At 32.2% G+C, this 21,150-nt stretch overlaps 2 protein-coding genes across 2 annotated transcripts; both read left to right on the top strand.

The window, feature by feature from the left end:
• The first annotated feature begins 7,216 nt into the window (after nucleotides 1-7,216).
• Nucleotides 7,217-9,296, top strand: LOC133701603 (pollen receptor-like kinase 3). Its single transcript, XM_062125576.1, has 2 exons — nucleotides 7,217-8,561; nucleotides 8,662-9,296. The coding sequence occupies exons 1-2, from the start codon at nucleotides 7,217-7,219 to the stop codon at nucleotides 9,294-9,296; spliced, it is 1,980 nt and encodes a 659-aa protein (XP_061981560.1).
• Nucleotides 9,297-16,997: 7,701 nt separating this feature from the next.
• Nucleotides 16,998-19,886, top strand: LOC133701810 (exocyst complex component EXO70A1-like). Its single transcript, XM_062125915.1, has one exon. The coding sequence runs from the start codon at nucleotides 17,628-17,630 to the stop codon at nucleotides 19,515-19,517; it is 1,890 nt and encodes a 629-aa protein (XP_061981899.1). The 5' UTR covers nucleotides 16,998-17,627; the 3' UTR covers nucleotides 19,518-19,886.
• Nucleotides 19,887-21,150: the final 1,264 nt, after the last annotated feature.

Genomic DNA, 21,150 nt, shown 5'->3' with positions numbered 1-21,150 from the left:
TTTAGAGCCTTCCCCTGCACGTTTTCAAAGCAACGCTTTAATATTTTTTTATTCAAATTTGATCTTTAATTTTTTTTTTACTATTTTATTTTAAATAACCTATAGAATTGATGTTTTCTTTCAATTTAATCATCCTTTAGCTTTTTCACCTTTCAGATTTGGCCCCGATCTTTCGATTGTTAATTTTTAATTATTTTTTAATTAAATTATCTTTTCAACTGCATCTCTCAATATTTTATATTATTTTCTTAATTGATTTTTTTTTAATTTCATCCCTCAATATTTTAGTTCATTTTATTTTATATCACATTTTATCCTTATTCTTTTGATTGTATTTATTTTATTTTGAATCCCTTTTTATTAGAATTTTCTTTTTTGATTTCATTTTTTGATATTTTGTTGATCATGATTTTGTTAACTTTTCATATCATCAATTTGAAAGGTTTGACTAGGTTGACTTAGAAATATTTTTAAGGTCATTTTTTATAATTGATTTTTTTTATTCCATCTTTTTATAGGATTATCTTGATTTTCTATATCAGATAACGGGTCTCACATGTTAACCTAGCTTGACCCGGCCCAACATCTTTTTTATTTGTTGTTGTTGTGCCTAATTGTATTTTTTTATCACATCATCAAATTAATTAATCAGGTCTAACCTGATTTTTAAATTTCTCTTATTTATCTAAAATGTTATCATCATTTAAAATCCTTTCTTTAACACATAAAAAAAATAAAATTGATGCCGCTCACGGTAGCGGGACACCAAACTAGTTCATACCTTTAATTATACCTATAATTATATATGATCGCAAATGGCTTATTTAGAATTTTCTCCTTTAGGCTTCTGGGCGGCAACAGTCCCAAAAGTCCTCGTTAGGATTTCAACGACCTCAAACTTTCCCTTGAACAAAAAAGTACACACACTCTCAAGTCCCCATTGTTGATTTTCCAGCAAAAGACTTGGCTTCAATGGCCTCATCAAAATCAAATGACAGGTCAAAGTTGGCTTCATCGGAGATGGCTCCAAAGCCACCAGAGTTTGGAGAGTTTTTTGGTTAAACCTTTAGAACAGTCCCCAAAAGATCTTGACTTCACGCATAAAGCTTGCTCCGTTTTTGTTCTTTATTTCGAAAAATATTTTAGGAAAACTACAACTCAATGATGACAATAATCTCCTTGTCATTTCTAGTGATAGCTATGTCATCAAAATTTAATGACAAGTTTAACCTTCGAGTTTCAAGTTTAAATTTGAAATTATTTTCTAAATTAGACAAGTTGAAGTAAAATTTACTAATAAAAAAATAAAGGTTTTCTCCTCGGATCCACACCATCCTATTTCCATATGATCCTTAGAAGCCATTTATTCCTACTGGTTCTTTCAACTTAGAGGAGGGTAAAGTAAGTCCCAAATGTGGCTAATCTTGTTGGACTCTATTTACTCTACCATTGCACTAATTTATTATTATTATTATTTTGATAATCGTTTATTTTCGGGCTAACTTATATGTATCTTAACTAATTCCCTGAGACTTTGAAGTTAACGACTATATAAATTTTTAGTGATCATGAGGTTTGTAACACTCAAATTGATGATTTTTGGAGAGTAAAGTCAGAGTCTAATCAATTAAGCTACACCCCTCATGGTTATACTAATTCATTACTTTTTTTTTATTAATATTGGTGTTCGGGTCAGCTTGCGCTCACCTCGACTAATCTTATAAGCCCTAAAATTAACAATCATGTAAGTCTTTAGTAATCCTGAGATTTATAAAATTAAAACCAATAATTTTTAAAAATTAAATTAAAATTTAATGAGTTAAGCTAAACTGCATGAGCACACTAATTCATTACTTTTTTTATTATTATTATCGTGGGTGTCCGGGCCAGCTTGCGCGCACCTCGACTAATCCCACGGGCCCTGAAGTTAACGACCATGTAAGCCTCCAGTGACCATCATATGAGCAGCCATAGGGTTTGAACCTGAGACCTAAGAAAGAGCAAACCCCTTAATCCCAAGCTCTTACCACTAGACCACCACCTAGATGGTTACACTAATTCATTACTTCTCTGTAAGAGAAGAAGAGAGAGAGCCTCTCAAAGGCTCCTCGTCATCTACAACTACGATAAAAAATTGAAACCCCAGGATCTCAAATGACTTGCGCATGGGTCCCTTCCAAGCCATAACTGTTACAACGTGGAAGGCAGTGATTTGTGGTTAATATTGCAAGCACCAAACAGCAGAGCATTCCCATAATAGGAAATGGACAAATTAGCTTGCACTATCATCTTTCAACTAGCTATGTCTAGCTAGCATGGCCTGATTCCTTCGGAATATAACCATATTTAAGCGCTATTGATTTGCTGAAAAGTAATTTTGTTTTAAAAAATAAATTCTAGTAAAAATAAATTTTAAAAAAGTATTTTTTGATATTTGATAGTGTAATAAAAAATAAATTAAAAAATAATTTTCAGTATTTAGTTATGTCATAGAAAATAAACTGAAAAATAACTTATTAATATTTTATTTTTCTCAAGTTTATTAAAATAATAAGAAACAAATCTTACAAATTAAAAAGTTGAATGAGAATGAAATTGAAAAAAAATATAATTTCATAAATTATCTCAAATAAAATAAATAATAATCAAAATAATAGAGATCAAATCTAAAAAATTAAAAAAAATAAAAGGTGAAGAAATTAAAATAATAATAATTAACATTTCATAAATTATTTCAAATAAAATAAGTAACAATTAAAAGAATGATGACCAAATTTGATAGATAAAAAATTTCAATACAAAAATGATAAGGAAAAAGCAAATAACAATTATAAAAATAAGGATCAAAATTAATATAAAAATTAAATTTTAAGAGATGAAATTGAAAAATAAATATTCAAAAAAAATTATATGTAGCAATCAAAAGTTTGAGGATCAAATTTGATATAATCAGCAAATAATGATATTTCTAAATTTTTCACAACTTCCAGAAAGTGTTTTCCGCCCAAATGTTCCAGGAAAACACTTTCCTGAAAACCAAGCCAAATTTTTCTTTGACTGGAAAATGTTTTTCGTTGACCAACTTTTCTAATGGCACAAACAGATGAAAGTTTGGAAAGTGGTTTCCCGAAAATCACTTTTCAAAAAACAAACACAGCCAAAAGGAAAAACACTTTCCTGGAAACCAAACCAAATTTTTCTTTGACTGGAAAGTGTTTTTCGTTGACCAACTTTTTAATGACAAACAAACACAGGAAAGTTTGGAAAGTGGTTTCTCAAAAATTGAATTCCAGAAAACAAACATGGTCTTAATTATAAATTTCTAAGAATCATTAGCTATATGATAATTCCTTTTTATTTCTTCACACAATTCCTCAAATTGCTAAAGTATTATGCTTGTTTTATCAGTTAAAAAAAAAAAGAAAAATAGTAATTCTCATGTCTATAATTATAGACCTCATGCATGTATTTTCTAAAGCAATCAAATACTTCATACTTGTGAGAGATCAAATAGACATGACATGACCAACACATGCAATTCTTTAAATTATCTAGATATTTCGATCAATTCTAATTAAGAACCTCAATTTTTTTTTGTCTCTTTAATCCTTAACTTCATTTATAATTATATAGCATCTAAAGAATTTAATGCTTTAAACATGTTGTAAATAATTTAAGGAATTGCAAGATTAAAATGTTATTTATAAGAGTTTTAAGAAAATAAAAATTACTATACCTTGCCTTTTATATTCATTTGGGTTACATCTGTTTGAAATGAAGCAGTCATAGAGAAATATTCGCTCTAATTGCCTTTCTAATTATTTTTCCAGTTTTATTTTTAATAAAACAGTATTAACATGGATTAAAATGTTATATTTAATCATAAACATTGTGAGAAAAAAAAGGGAAAGTATTTTTAAAAAATCATCCAAAAATAACCATAAGCATAACAATTTATCTCAAGTCTCTTCTCTATGAAAATATGAAAGCTTTAACTTTTCCTTCTCGTGGAGGTCTAAGAGTTCTTGGGTATAGCTCCAAGACTTCCCTAATGAGCCATGCTTTTTTTCTTTTTTTAACCTTTGGCCATGCATGCTCCTCTTCCGGCCAGTATTAATGGGCAACTTCCAACTCTCTATGGTGCTAAGCATCATTGTTCTTAAGGTCAAGGTCTCGAGAACCCTTTTTCATCCAGCATAGAGCTAAACGAGATATTGTCAATATCATATTTATAATCATATAATTAACGTCTTATCAACGATGATTTGTTTAGAGGTTATCAATAACTTTCATTCACACAACAATGCGCGTTAACACGTCCAAGAACACGCATGAAAACCATCACACCCCCCCGCACGCGACGCTGGAGTTTCTTCCGATCAATTCAAGCCTACCAAGTCAAGCCCGCCGCATGCCACGCTTCTATAATTGACAACATTACATGGTTATAGTGCATCAACGTGCACACCATAGCGCCATTCCATCCTCGCTATCAGCTAGTGATACAAAGGCAACAGTGCCTCTATGTATATGCACGACGGATTATATTGGATTATATTTTTTCAGTGTTAAAAAATAATATAAATTATATTTAATAATTTAAAATTTTTAATAATATAATATTAAAATTTTTTTGATCAAATAATAACAAATTTAAATTTTACTATTTCTATTCTATTTGATAGAAATTAAATATAAGATATGTAGTATGGGCCTATATAGTTAAGAGAACTTTCCCTTAAGAAGATATATTAAAAAATAATATAAATTATATTTTGAGATTTCATTTAATAGTTTAAATTTTTAGATTAAAAAAATTATTTGATATGATATTAAAACTTTATTAACTAAGTGATCATGCATTCAAATCTCATTACTTTTATTTTACTTGATAGAAATTAAACATAAGATATATAATATGGATCCATGTAAATTTCACGTTTAGAAAACTTTTGTTTAAAAAAATATTTTAGAGAATAATATAAATTATATATTAAAATAACATCTAATAATTTAATTTTATCCATGAATGAATTTTATGATCCATATATTGTAATTAATTATTGTACGCATATCATAATTAATCACATAGTAATCAAGAAAAATTATAACTTTCTCTATGAAACTCCAATAGAGTCAAGTTTTATATCGTTGAAAAGCTAATGAAATGTACTTTCTTGAAATATATATAAAATTTATCAGATGAGAAAACACTTTCAAATAATTATATGATCAAAAATTCAAGATTATCCTAAAAATAGAGTTTGAACCAATTTTTTCACACAAAAACACATAAAAAAAACATTCTAAAATGTTCATATATACGAATACAAAAACAATCTAAACATGCTTTGATTATACTGTAGATCGAATTACAAAGAGAACTTGACATACCTTTCAAACTCTTAGTAGAAAATGACCAAGAACTTCACAAGATTGTTTCACTTATCAAAGAATCATTAATTAGTGGTTGTTTAGATTGCTCAAATCAAACCAACTTATCACCCTTCAAGAATCTTAATCAATGAAATGAAATCATCTAGATGGTTGTCTAGTGGTAAGAGTTTGGGATCAAGAGGTTTGCTTCCTCTGTAATCTCATGTTCAAGCCATGTGGTTGTTCATATGATGACTACTGGAGGCTTATATGGTCGTTAACTTCAAGGCCTGTGGAATTAGTCAAGGTACATGCAAGCTGACCTGGACACCCATGTTAAACTAAAAAAAAAATCTTAATCAAGGATTTTTATTATTTAAAAATATCAAAATTAAAAAATATATAATAATAATCGTATTTTTCTAGTATTAGTATATGAGATCCTAAGCACCGATTTTTTATCAGTTTTGTTTAACAATATAGTAATTATTTTTTTAGTTTAATGTATTTCAGCCCTTCTATAACCTACGTTTTATTCAAGTAATGATAAATATCAAGAAAATATGTAACAAAAAGTCCAAAAAATATACTTGTATAGTTAAATTAGGGGGGCCTATAAGTAGGTCCTATTCTAAGATTATGATACAAGTTTTCATGTATGTTCTTTGACTCTTTTTTTTTATCATATCTTTTTTTAATGTTTAGCATCCCTAATTTTGTACTGTGAGCATGAGAAAACATTCAACTAAATAATGATTAATTTTGACGGTTTAAATATTATAAAAGCTCAAGAGTGATTGTGTCTGCGGTTTAATTTATTTTTAAAGTATTTTTTATTTAAAAAATATTAATTTAATATATTTTTTTATGATTTTTATGATTTTTATTATGCTAATATCATTAATAAATCTAAAAAAACTTATTTTAATATATTTTTAATTAAAAAATATTTTAAACCAGAGACACATTAAATCAACCAGATAACCATATATAAATTAATTGTCTATGTTGATTTTTTTTATTTGAATTCTTAATACTTTTTTAAAAAATTATCTATCAGTAGACATTCATCCAATAAGTTGAACGTTCAATCACTACAAGAATACATTAAAAAAAAAATTCACAATCAAACCAGAGTTAAGTCAAGATTCAACTGAAATGAAATGATCGATATATATATGATTATTAAATTAAGACCAAATTAGCAGTAGCGTATATAATACTTATTTTAATAACTTCAAATTAAATAAATTCAATTCAGAAGTTTTCTCTCTCACTCTCTCTTTTTAATGAAAAAAATATTATTTTTAATTATTTAGTAGGTGGTTCAGTAGTAATAATTTGAGACAAAAAAATTTGTTTTTCCTGTGATTTTAGATTCGAGCCATGTGATTGCTAATATAATGACCACTGAAGGCTTAAATGGTCATTAATTTTAGAACCCATGTTAGTTGAGGTATACGCAAGCTGACTAGGACATCCACGTTAATAAAAAAAATATTATTTTTTTATTTTGTTTTTCTTTTAAAAAACCCTTAACCAAATAATAGTTTAATCATATCGAATTCATACAAATTATTGCATTGGCTTGGTTTTATAATCCAGTTTAAGAGAGCTCTCCTTTAGTAAATAAAGAAAAAAACAACCCTAACGGTTATAACTGTTTTTCCATGCTTCTCCCTCGCAATTCTAAGGCTCACAAAAGAAACATAACATGAAGAAGAAGAAGAAATGAAGGCAAGTAACCGAAAAACATGCAAAATCGACAAATCCCCACACACACACAAAAAAACACAGAAAATTGCACTGCGAAAACTTGTCAATCTCTTTTGCCTAAGTAATGGCCTTGGATTGGCATTTCCATCCTTTTCTTTTTCTCTTCATCATTTTTACCCTCCAATTTTCATTGTCATCTTCAGTATCTGAATCTGAATCTTTGATCAGGCTTAAAAAATCATTTACCAATGCTGGTGCTATTAGTTCTTGGCTGTCAGGCTCTGTCCCTTGCAATAAACGAACTCATTGGCGTGGAGTTGTTTGTTTCAATGGAATTGTCACGGGTCTTCAGCTCGAAAACATGGGCCTGTCAGGAACCATTGATGTTGATGCATTGGCTAATATGCAGGGACTCAGAAGCTTAAGCTTTGCTTATAATTATTTTACAGGTACAATTCCTGCACTCAATCGTTTAGGCTATTTAAAGGCTATATACTTGAGAGGGAACCAGTTTTCTGGTGAGATTCCCTCAGATTTCTTCTTGAAAATGAAGTCGCTGAAGAAGGTTTGGATTTCGGATAACAACTTTTCTGGAGGAATTCCATCATCATTGGCCGAGTTGTCTCGGCTTAGCGAATTACATCTCGAGAACAATCAATTTAGTGGGACTATTCCATCTATCGATCAACCAACCTTGATTTCATTTAATGTATCAAACAATAAGCTGGATGGGGAAATCCCACCTAATTTAGCAAGATTCAATTCTAGTTCCTTTAGAGGAAATGATGGTCTATGCGGAGAAAAAATCGGTAAAGGGTGTGAATTGCAAGGATCATCAGAACCACCTACCGATGTTGGGGTAGATGCCAATATGATGGTTAGCGAAGGCAGCGATAATAAAAGAAACAGCGTTACGAAGACAGTCGCAGGGTTAGTAACTCTGGCTGTGTTGCTTGTTTCAATAATAGCCGTGGTTATCTTTAGAATGTGGCGAAGGGACAAGGATTTTGATGCGATTGAAAGTAGAAGTAGTGGTAATGCAGCAGCACTTGAGGTGCAAGTTTCGTTGTCGAATAGACCGAAGGAAATGGAAGTTGCCAAAAAGATGGGATCAGGCCATAAAAGATCTAATAATGGCAGGGGTGTTGTAGGTGAATTAGTTATTGTGAACAATGAAAAGAGCGTATTTGGGCTACCAGATTTGATGAAAGCTTCAGCAGAAGTGCTTGGAAATGGAGTATTGGGGTCTTCTTATAAAACGCAGATGGCTAACGGAGTTGTGGTGGTGGTCAAGAGAATGAGAGAAATGAATACGTTGTCCAAAAGTCAATTTAATGCAGAAATCAGAAAGCTTGGAAGACTGCATCATCCTAATATTTTGACACCATTGGCTTTTCATTATCGACCGGATGAGAAGCTGTTGATCTATGATTTCGTGCCCAAAGGCAGTCTGCTTTATTTGTTGCACGGTATGGCATCATTTTATCGCGTGTTTTCTTTTACAATGGTTAATCTCGTGTTTAGTTTTTCTCAACATTCATGTATCTTCTTAACATTACGTTTCTTCAGGTGATCGAGGACCATCACATGCTGAACTCAGCTGGTCTGTTCGTCTCAAGATTGTTCAAGGAATTGCAAAAGGTTTGGGCTATCTTCATACAGAACTTGCTCCCTCTAACTTGCCTCATGGCAATCTCAAATCAAGCAATGTCTTTCTCAGCAATGATAACGAGCCATTACTTTCAGAATTTGGATTAAGTCCCCTGATTAGCCCTCCAATGTTGGCTCAAGCATTGTTTAGTTATGAAGCCCCAGAAGCAGCGGAATTTGGCGTATCACCAAAGTGCGACGTGTACTGTCTAGGAATAATCATTCTTGAAATCCTTTCAGGAAAAATTCCTTCTCAATATCTCAACAATGCCAGGGGAGGGACTGATGTAGTCCATTGGGTGGAATCTGCAATTTCCGATGGGAGAGAAACTGATTTTCTTGATCCTGAAATTGCAAGCTCAAAAAACTCACTTTGTCAGATGAAGCAGCTCCTAGGCATTGGAGCTGGTTGTGTCAAAAGAAATCCTGAGCAACGGTTAGACATCACACAAGCTATTCAACTGATACAGGAGATAAAATTGGAAGATGGAGACAATGCGGGCAGGACAACGCAGGTTTTACCATCACTTCGTGATGGATATGCAGATGCATAAGAGACCAGTGTGTCTGATACTCAAGGAGACATGGATCAGGTAGCTCTAAGGATGGAACTAGAAACCTGAGTCGTGATCGTTTTTCTTTCCCGGCTTCTAATTAGATACTCCTAAGCAGACACATCAAATTCTGCTAAACGGAACTCTACTCAAGAAGAGAAATCAGGTCCAATTCAAATTAGAACAGTAAATTTCAGCAGCATCTGCAATGGAAATGGGACAACATTCTCGGAAGTTTTGGAACCAGAAGGAAATGTGAACGGGAAGAGACAACGCAAATGCACTAGACTCGTAACTTAATCACAAAATGTGTTGGAACTTTTTCTTATTTTATTTTTTGGCCAAAGAGTTTTCCTTTGATCTTTCTGACTTGCTCTTAGATATTTGCGACCATGCTGTCCATTTTTCGTGTAGTGTTTTTTGACTTCAAGAACTTGATCGGACAGCCCTTTCTGCTGCTGGACAGTCCCTGTCTCAAGAGGACTACCCTATCCACTAAGCTTTAGGCCTTCGCCCAGCAAGAAACCATGTACCGAATCTCAATTCAGTGCAAATTGTCATAGAACTAATGTGATGGCACACACCACAATGCATTATCATGACCCTCAAAGAGGTCTAGTCTTTTCTCCGATAACTGCCACCGATTGTAAGTATTGTGAATGTCTTGCCAGCAAGTCACAAGATACTCACAAATAATACAAGTATATGTGCCCGTTTGTTTATGCTGTAGCTTCCGCTTTAAAATAAACCACACAAATTAAATATTTGGTTATAATAAAACACATTTTACTATTAATATAGGATTCATGCAAACCACAAGTTTGTGTAAAGCAGCTAAGAGTTGTTCTCTACAAACTGTTATTATTATTTTTTTTATAAAAATACTTAATTTGTTAAAAGTCAAACCTGGGGTCAAAAAAATAAAATAGTAGGAGATCATAACACCACGTGGTTGACAATAAAAAAAGTTACACGGCATGTTTTTTACCCTTTGAAATAAAGTTAAAATTTTTATAAAATAAATTTAATCTCTAGAAATATCATAAAAATAAAAATAAAATATTAATTTTTTTAAAAAAAACTATCTAGCCTTTTTTTTCAATACCTTTGAAAAAATAAAATAAAGATAATATAAAAAATAAAATGAATTGAATTTTATATTTTTTAAACATGTTAATTCAACTTATTTATGAATTGAATTTAAATCAAACACTATAATTGAATTTCAAAACTAACTAAATGCATTGAAACGAATCCGACTTATTTTAAAAAATTTTAAATTTTAAATTTATTTTTAATTGTGTTTTATTTAAAAAATTAGAAGGAGATCGCTTGATGACATAGCATTTGTAGAATTTAATTGTAATCTCAATTTTGTTCCAGATGATATTTTACCTGATGTTTTTGCGCACTTACAAAACCAATGGAACAATAAAAAATATTTCATATAAGTATTATTTATTTCATTACGTACTAACAATAGTTAAATCTACAATATTTAAATTAAAAACCATCAATATTAATATATATATATATATTAATTTTTTTATAATCTCAATTTGAAAAGCATTTTTTTAACCAAACACAGTAAACTACTTTTTGTTTAACTTCAATTTCAATAACAGTTTTAACCAAACATATATTTTTTCAAACCAACCTCAACTAAAAATACTTTTTATAAAATAACTTTTTTTAAACCACAACCACAACAACTACCACGATACCAAACACACTCTATATAATAATACACAACCATCATCATATGCATTCTCATACTTTCTCATTTTTATTGTTATAATTTCCTTCCCTCCTACAATTTACTCAATTAAGCATAAGGGGATCTTATTTTTGGAGGAGAGCATGGAATTGACCAAGCCCATACACCTTAGCTTAAAATATATCCATGAAAAGACCAAATTTAATATGAAGTTTTTATGATTTTATCAATGGTGTTATTTGTGGAAAACTGAGTCAAAGCTAGCGCGTTCCAGTTTCATACCTCACCTAAAAGTTTTTTCCATGGCTGGCCATTTAGACATGTCAGGTCGTAAGGGCGTAACTGATCTTCTTGTCACCGGTTATTAATTTGCTCAAAATCACCCGATCATGTGAAAACATTCAATGATATTGTTCCAGTTAGACAACAGTATCTTCTCACTCTTTCACTACTACCTCAATGAAAAACTTAATATATAGCTACATTTAAAAACCTGGATCAACCCGCATTTGTAAATAATTTAATTATTTTTTTGTTAAAAATTAATTTTTTATATATATTTTAGATCATTTTGATACGCTGATCTTAAAAAAAATTTTAAAAAAATAAAAATAATTCATTTTAATACATTTCAGCATAAAAAATATTTTAAAAAGTAATTACAACTACACTTCTAAACCGTTCATTTGCACTGCCCAACAAATCTTGCTTCTTTCTCCACGAAAACAGGCATGACATCAAAAATTGTTATGCCCTTAAAAAAAAAGAAGGATAGAAAAACTAAATCATTTCTGGCGAACTGTCTTTTGTATTCTTGATGGGAGAATGAAAACGTGAGGGCCGTCATGAGCCTGCTGGGGCTTAAAATTGGCCCAAATGATCGAGCAGGATAGGTGCTGGTGCTCTCACACTGCATTGATAAATATTTAATAAAAAGCCTACGATCTATCTTATGCACATCTTCTTGCTAATAAATTGAGTCTCGACTGCACATTTTTCTAATCTCTTTTTCATTTTGTTCCTTGCGATAATGGTAGAAGCAAGCCTTTTCACCTCAATTAAGCTCAAATGAGTGACCGAATCAGCTCCTTCTTAAATCAAGGTGAAATCATCACCACCACAAAAAAACAGAGAGATCAGTGATTCACCGAAGGGCCTGTTTGTTTCTCCGTTTTAAAAGCGTTTTTAATAAAATTTAAATTTTTTTTATTTTTTTATTAACTTCAAATTAATATGTTTTTAGTGTTTTCAAATCATTTTAATGTGTTGATATCAAAAATGATTTTTAAAAAATAAAAAAACATTATTGATATGTATTTTAGCACGAAAAGCTATTTAAAAAATAACCACAATCATATTGCCAAACAAACCCGAAGACCAAGACACAAAAAATAGTACGGGTTGTAACATTGTAATCATGCTTTTTCTCTTCTCAAGAAATCCAACGAAGCTTGTTTTCTAGGGTGATCCTGTTTTTTCTAAGAGATTCCTTAGACATTAGTAAATTGACTGGGAGCAAGTTTGTCTCCACACATTTCTTATATATATATAGCTTTCACCAAGGGTTTTTTTTTTTTTTTTTTTTTTTATGAACACTGAATCCATGAAATTGTGCTTAAAGTTAAAAAAAAAAAATTGACGTGCAGGGGAATTTTTGTATTTTTATTTCATTTTTTTTTTGTTATAATTGATTTGAAAGAGGGATAATTAAATTTTTTAATAAATATAAAATATTATTTAAATAAAAAGAGAGGTGCGTAGAAGATCCTGTAATATTCTAGCGACGCGTGCGGTGGATTTGGGTGGCTAGATGGTGGCTTGCAAGGTGGCGACAAAATCTTCTCGGTAACCCTCTATCCTTAGGCAGCACATATGGCTTCATCATCTTTGGTTTCACATCAGTGGGTTTTTTTTTTTCTTTTTATCTCCTTCTTGACAGCTCTTTAGACAGCTCTTTAGTTAGTTTTTTTTTCCATTAAGATTTGGTTAATGTTATTTTTATTAGTATTTGTTTTATTTAAAATAATTTAGAAAATTAGATTTTTTTTTATTTTATCATCCTTCAATTTTTTTCATCCATCAAATTTAATCCTCGTTCTTTTGATTTCTATATTTTTGTAGATTTTTTAGATTTATATTTTTTTCTCGATTTCATCTTTCAATATTAAATTTATTAGAAATAGAGTTCTTTAGTTGAGCCAAAATCTAGGATTTCACATTTTGTGAGTTTAGAAAATTAACTCAGGTTTAAGATAATTAACTCAGGTTTAAGATATTTGTCGGGGTTTACTTGATTGTTTTTTATTTCCAAAGCAATGTCAAATGATCATATTACCTTTAAAAACAAAAAAAATAATAATTTAACTGGCATCTAAGAGCACTTTCATTTCTTTATCCTGGTTTTTTTTTACCAAGGGATAATTTAGTATTTTAATAAATATAAAATATTTTTTAAAAACAAAAATGGATGATGTGTCTTTCCACGTGAGGCAGCGCCTCCTTCCAAGGGTTTTTTTTTTCACTTATTATTTTTTGATTTCACCCTTTAACATTATTTATTTTGAAAAATGAGCTTTATCATTTTCTTTGGTTTCATTTCAATCAGGTTATCACAATCTTAAGATCTTGACAACTGGTTTGGTTGATTAACTCGAATATTTTTTTAAGCTTTTTTATATTTATTTTCGATTTCATCGTTTAAATTTGGATTCTTTTTTATATTAAGCTTTGTTGTTTTTGTTGTTTTACTTTCTATTAAATTATCTTGTTCACATGATTTGATGTGCGAGGTTTGATAGCCTTACTCGGGTTTGCAATTGTTTAATTGTTTTGAGTTTTTTTTTACTGATTTTATTTTTTATTTCAACTTTTTATATTTGGATTGTTGGATATTGATTATCATTGGTTTTTTCCAGTTTACTTTTTATGAGTTTAGGTTAGCCTTATAACAAGGGTTGTGAATTTCACATATTAGCTAGCTGAGTTTAATTCAAAACATTTTATTTTGTTATTTTTTTTTTATCTTTTTTATCTTTAACATCTTGTCATTCTTTTCCTTGTGGTTAACACTTTTCTTTTAATACTCTATTTATTTATTGTCATAGGTTTTTCTATTATTGAATTAACTTGGATTTTTTTCTTTTTTTTAAACACACTAACAATATTTAAACATTGTTTTTATATATTAAAAAAAAATTAATCTGGTTCACAGGGAAACGAGTACCGTCTATCTAGTCAGATACCACATCCATTCGTATAAAAGCCAAAACTTTGTTAATCAAGGCCTAATTCGTCCTGCATTACAAGATTTCTTTTGAGAATCCCATTGAGACTCCCAAGTTACAACTCATAGACAGAAATTAAAAAAAAAAAAAAACATGTTAGTCAACCCTTCTGTACCTCACATATAGAGCTCTCTACAGCTGGAGAAATTAGCAGCATGAAGATATAAAAAATGATTCAAATTCATAGGATTCTAACCTGGCACACAACAATAGCTTCTGCACTGACAGTGGCACACGAAATTTCGTAGCTTTCCATGCCACAACATCAGCCACGAGCCACACACCGAACCAGGACAGCATTATCCATCACACAGGCATCTTATGGGGCGATCGATGCAATAAGCTCCTGGAATTGGCTGGCCAGCAATATCATACATATTTATAATTAGCATACCGAAGATCTTGAGTTCCTCTTTTTATAAGTGAGCCTGCAGGGCTGCAGCAGCGCCACTCGTGCAACTTCCGTTTAAAACTATTATCTTCTGATCTAGATCCCTAATTATTTATTGGCAAGTCATGCACACAAGATTGCTTAATCAGAAAATCATGAGAACAGAATGTGCTCCTGCTGCTGGTTTTGTTAGGAGGCCTGCACTCTTTTTATACAATATAATGCAAGCCATAAGTGTACGTGCGTGCATGAATGTCGGGTTTAATTACTTCATTAATTCTGCATCCTTTAGTTTCATAGTTTTTTTCCCTTTTTGGAGATGGATTGTTTGGTTTTTAGTTCTTAGAGAGTGAGGTGCAGGCAGCACATGAAGCCCTTGTTTCTCTCCAAAACCAGCTGTGCTCTCAATTTCGGTGTCTGTCTTTTAAACTGTAGTGTGATTAGGCAATCAAGGACCCATGCCATATACAGCTCTCAATCAAATGGTTGACGAGGAGAAATTCGCCACCTTCTGAGCTTTTATGAGGTGGAGATCTCGACATTTGCACCCAAAAAAAACTGGTGAATAATCTTGTCCGCGGAGTCCACATGTGCAAACATGTGCCTAGACTTCCTATATTATAATTGCGGTGAATCACTGTATTCACATCCATAATATATTATTTATTTAAATATTTTATTTTTATTTTTTTAATTTAATTATTCAATAACTTAATTTCAGTTTTTTTTCATTTTATCTTTTAATATTATATTGTTGTACTTTATCATTTTTTTATTGGGTTATATACTGGTTTCATAGATTTAGTTTTTTTTTTCAACATTCAATATTAAATCATTTGAAATTGATGCTTCATAATTTGTTTTATTAGTTTTTTAAGAATTTTATCATGATTTAATGATTCAGGTTATGAGTTTAATAAATTAATTCAAGTTGACTCAAGTTGGATTTTTGTTGTTGCCTTTTCTAATTGATTTTTTTTCGATTTCATCCTCTCTAATATTGGATTAGTTGAAAATTGAGCTTTATATTTTTTTTCAATTTGCTTTCTAAGAGATTTTTTCGATCTCATAACTAGGTTCATAGGCTTAGCATCCTTCTAGGGCCAAATTGAAGGCAAATTGATTCTATTTTGTTGAGAAATAATAGAGTTGAAAGATAGGGACCGATATAAAAAATATAGAGAAAATAGGTAGCCATTTTAGAATTGACAAAAAAAATTTACTTTAATCCTCTTAGTTTGAAACATACCCATTTTTCATCATTTGAATTTTATCAAAGTTCATTTTTTATCTAAAATTTCATTTCTCTTATTTTTTTATCCCTAGTTTGAGATAGGAGAGAGAAATTCATCAAATTTTGGTGGTAAAGAGAAAATACTGATTGAGAGTCATTTTCTCTATCAAAATAGTTGATCTTGATGTCTATAAATTCTATTTGATGATAAGAGTTATACTATGGTGTTCTTTTACCTTGAAATTGCCTAAAAAGTCAAATATGAGCTCTAGAAGCTTTTGAGTTTAGGGTTGATTTATTGTTTGTGGACCTTTTTTGGGTTATTTGAAAGCATAAATGCATTTATTTGGGTTTTTGAGGTGTTTTTAGTTCAAAAAATAATTGAAAATAGTTTTTTAGGTGCAAAACACCCTTGCCCCGGCTCTTTGTTGATTGCTAATTATCGAAATCTAGATAGAGTAGATGATGGATCGTCTATTTTTTTTTTAAAAAAAATTGAGTTTTCTTAAAAGAACATGATATTGTATTGTTTAATATTATAATAATGGTTATTTTTAAAGTAGTTTTTGCTTAGAAATGTATCAAAATAATATATTTTTTATTTTTAAAATTAACACATCAAAACAATTAAAAAACATACAAAAAAATAATCTGAAATAAAAGAAAAATAAAAAAATTTTAAAACCATGGTTAAACAGAAAAGGCAAACACTACTTGGATAAAGTTGAAAAACAATGATTTTCTTCTTCTTCTTCTTCTCAGGAATCATCATTGAAAAAAGTTGTCAACAGGAAGAATCACTCCCCCGCACAAATCATTAGAAACTGTTATAAAACAACCCTAGCAATAGTGCGGTCAAAATTGTATCAAGAGAAGGGGGAAAAAAAAAAGTTTCAAACCATAAGCGTCATGGTATGGTATGGTATGGTATGGTATGGTATGGCATGTTGTCTCATATCCATAAAGACTTGCCTTCAATATTTCCTAATGTCAAGCATGAAATCCTATTATAATTAAAAGTAAAAAGAAAAAAGAAAAAGAAAAGGAAAAGGAAAAATCTCCAATAGTACCGAAACCAGCTCGGCAAGGTAGCCGGTATATTCTATAACAGATTCCGGCAAGTGTGAAAAAACAAGTCAAGCTTCCAAAAAATGAAGTCTACCTGCTGGATTTTCTGTGTTCGAAATCGACACTCAATCAAACGTTTCACGTTCAGACAAAAATCCCCAACAGTAGCTGCCTTACGAGACCACACCAAAAGTATACTCCTCCTCCAAGGCTCCGACTACTATACTCCTCCCATCACTTTCACTAATATCCCCAAGATCCAAATTCCTCTTTAATTTCACTCCCAAATATTTCATATTTCTCCTCCCTCCTTGTCCCACCACCATCCACCACCGTCCCCTCCTCCTCCACACACACACCAAAAAAAACCAAAATAAAAACACCCCTTTATCCAGATTCCAAAAATATTTCCGTCTTTAGCTCCATCCAATTCCTCCATCTTTCTTAACTCTATACTTGCCAAGATGTTAGGGGAAAGGAAGTAGTTTTGTGTTAAATCCAACAACACTTAACCTAAAAAAGAGCAAAACATCTCTTTTGAAGTTGTGATATTAATATAAAATAAACATATCCTTTTCAAGATTAAGATTCTGCTTCTTTTTACCTAGCAACCAGAATCTGAATCCTCCACTCAGTCATGGAACCACCAGAAAATTACAGCACGGATACTTCTTTTGCAGTACCTTTTGAAGATGCCCAGAAGATAATTCTAAGGTGGGACTCGACAGCATCTGAAGAAGCAAGAGAAAGAATGATCTTTGATGGAGATCGTCAAGAAGTGGATCTATACTTACAAGCTGTTGATGAAATCCAAAAGTCTATGTCATCAACTTCAATTTCATCTGACCATCATGATCAAGATAATAATGATAACAAGGTCACCTCTGCTATACAGATCGCCATGGCTAGACTTGAAGATGAGTTCCGCAATATCCTTATTAACCATACAAGCCCTGTTGAACTGGACTCTCTTATCATTTCTGATCGTGCTTCTTTGAACCATTATACTAGTTCGGGAAGAAGCATCAATGAATTTGATCAGGAGGAAGTTCGTCGTGGTGGTGGTGATCATGATGATGGTTTGGATCCTATACAGCGTGCAGATTCGACTAATAGTAGTGCCAGTTATCGATCTACGAGTAGTATTCGTGAGATCGATCTGATTCCTCTAGAAGCTGTAGCAGACCTTCAGTCCATTGCGAAACGGATGATCTCTGCTGGGTACTTTAGGGAGTGTATCCAGGTCTATGGGAGTGTGAGAAAATCAGCTGTGGATGCGAGTTTTCGGAGACTTGGGATTGAGAAATTGAGTATTGGGGATATTCAGAGACTGGAATGGGAGACTTTGGAGACCAAGATCAGGAGGTGGATTCGTGCGGCCAAGGTTTGTGTTAGGATATTGTTTGCTAGTGAGAAGCAACTTTGTGAGGAGATTTTTTATGGGATTGGTACTGCCATTGACGATGCTTGTTTTATGGAGACTGTCAAGGGTCCAGCTATTCAATTGTTTAATTTTGCTGAGGCAATTAGTATTAGCAGGAGATCTCCTGAGAAAATGTTCAAGATTTTGGACTTACATGATGCTTTGATGGGCTTGTCGCCTGATATTGATGTTGTTTTTGAATCAAAATCTGCTGATTCCGTTCGAGTTCAGGCTGCTGAGATTCTGTCAAGATTGGCTGAGGCTGCCAGGGGGATTTTATCTGAGTTTGAGAGTGCTGTTTTGCGTGAGCCCTCCACGGTTGCGGTGCCTGGAGGGACAATTCATCCATTGACAAGGTATGTGATGAATTATATCAGTTTGATTTCGGATTATAAGCAGACCTTGATTGAGCTTATTATGTCAAAACCATCGACTGGCTCGAGATATTCGGGTGATCCAACTACCCCTGATATGGAATTTGCTGAACTAGAGGGGAAAACCCCGTTAGCCCTTCATTTGATTTGGATAATTGTGATTTTGCAATTCAATTTGGAGGGCAAGTCCAAGCACTACAAGGATGCATCATTGGCCCATCTGTTTATGATGAACAATGTTCACTATATTGTTCAAAAGGTCAAAGGCTCGCCAGAATTGCGAGAAATGATTGGAGACGATTACTTGAGAAAGCTGACTGGGAAATTTAGGCAGGCAGCTACTAGTTACCAGAGAGCAACTTGGGTAAGTGTTTTGTATTGCTTGAGGGATGAGGGTTTACATGCAAGTGGGAGTTTCTCTTCTGGTGTCTCAAAGAGTGCTTTGAGAGAGAGATTTAAGACCTTCAATGCTATGTTTGAGGAGGTTCACAGGACTCAAGCAACATGGTTGATTCCAGATTCTCAACTTAGGGAGGAGCTTCGAATTTCTATATCTGAGAAGTTGATCCCAGCTTATAGGTCATTTCTTGGACGGTTCAGGAGTCATATAGAGAGTGGAAAGCATCCAGAAAATTATATCAAGTATTCAGTGGAGGATTTAGAGAATGCGGTCTTGGATTTCTTCGAGGGTTATCCTGTATCTCAGCACCTGAGGAGGAGATCCCAGTGAAGGAATGGATGAGTTTTGCCGACTTAGAAACTAGGACACATTCTTTGAATTTTTTGTGAAGTGTTTGGGTGATGTTATGCTGGTTAATAAGGGGCTGCCCTGTGCTCTGCAGTTGTTTTATGCATCATCAGTTAATTTGCCGTGGATCAGAACAAGTAGAGTTCTTTGGGAAGATAAGGCGCAGCTCTCTTTAACAGCCAGGTCTCTCAACCTGAATGCTTCCACACTGTAAGCATGTTGTTTGTTTTGGTTTACCACATTCTAGGTTTTTTCTTTTTCTTTTTTCATTTGTTCATATGGGAATTGTTGTATGTGTGATTTCTCGCTACTATTTATTATAAGAAGCAGTTTTCTTTTCTAGCACCAAAATTCTCCTGGAGCAAATATATTTGTGGCCTGAGTTAAATGCATTTGGAAAATGGAACTGGACAAGCTTTGATGATGTTGAAAAGGTGATAAATTTAAGGTTGGTTTAAATATATTTGGGTTAGATTAGAAGCAGATATTTTTCCATTGATCCAAGGAAATATGAATATTCGTTATTGGAAATGACAACTCAAACCTTAAACAAAGAACTGAAATCACTAAACCTGCATTTATTGAAGATGAATCTGCGTAAGTTTTCTTTCCTAATTGCATTTAAAAATATTCAGAAATGACGCTTAACCATGGTGCTTGTGACCATCTTTCAACAAGTCTGTTGCATTAGAACTTTTACAATTAGATAGTGCAGCTAGTACTTGCTCACTGCAACCAGTTTTGTGTCACTTGATGATTATCCCTTTGATTAGTTTCTGTTTACCATTGATCTCAATAAAGTTGATACAAATAAGTTTCAAGGTTTAGATCTGTCACTGACAGAAATTCCTGCAAGATATGGCAAACGCTGAGTCCTTTTTATGCCATCTTTTTTCCTGAACAACCTAATCTCCAGCTGGCTTTAAGGTAGCTTTGACAATTTGTTGATTCAAATTCCGGCTTGGTGGGGCATGCCATGAATTCCTGCTAGATATAGCTGTAACTGAAGCCTTTTTCTACCAAAAACTTTTCTTCTTTTCTTTCTCAAAACTGCTAATTGATTGATAGAATTCTCTCCACCTGGGGGTTTGGACCTAAATGCCCTCTTTAGAAGGAGTGTTATTCTTGCCAGCTGATCCAGAGATTTATTGATTCAGTTTGAGCTTAGGATTTGATATGTTTTTCTATTTCTCTCGAAACCAGGCTAGTAGTTTAGTCTATGCTTGGTTTGCTTGAATTTGTTGACCCAAGTGCAGATATATACTGTGTTTTTTTAATTTTAGATAGCTGGTTTCAAATTGAAGCTCGTAGCAGCATGCAAATGAGGTATAACACCCAGACTAGACTATATCCATCCGGAAAGAGGTTTGGCTAGCTGATGTTTGAATGGTTTCCATGAGTTTTGTCATCTGTGCAAAGAAGGAAACTTGTCACCCTTCAATCTGGGACAAATCCTGTCATCAGCATAGATTGATGGCTGGTTGTTTGATATTGAAATGAAATGGAAATTGAATTCTCCTAATTGTCTTTGCCTCCAACAAATCATCAAAATTGTGCATGGGCTGGAGACAAGCAGGAAAAAAAGATAGGGAACAGGTCTTACACAGTTGTTTGT

This window comes from Populus nigra, chromosome 8 (assembly GCF_951802175.1).
Source record: "Populus nigra chromosome 8, ddPopNigr1.1, whole genome shotgun sequence".
Classification (NCBI taxonomy): Eukaryota; Viridiplantae; Streptophyta; class Magnoliopsida; order Malpighiales; family Salicaceae; genus Populus; species Populus nigra.
This window is presented reverse-complemented; position numbering and strand designations above follow the sequence as displayed.

Bases quoted from the DNA above. Each gene is read 5' to 3' on its own strand.
- LOC133701603 (XM_062125576.1), top strand. From the start codon at position 7,217: ATGGCCTTGGATTGGCATTTCCATCCTTTTCTTTTTCTCTTCATCATT. The intron at 8,562-8,661 runs GTATGGCATCAT...ACGTTTCTTCAG, and splicing joins TCTGCTTTATTTGTTGCACG to GTGATCGAGGACCATCACAT.
- LOC133701810 (XM_062125915.1), top strand. From the start codon at position 17,628: ATGGAACCACCAGAAAATTACAGCACGGATACTTCTTTTGCAGTACCT.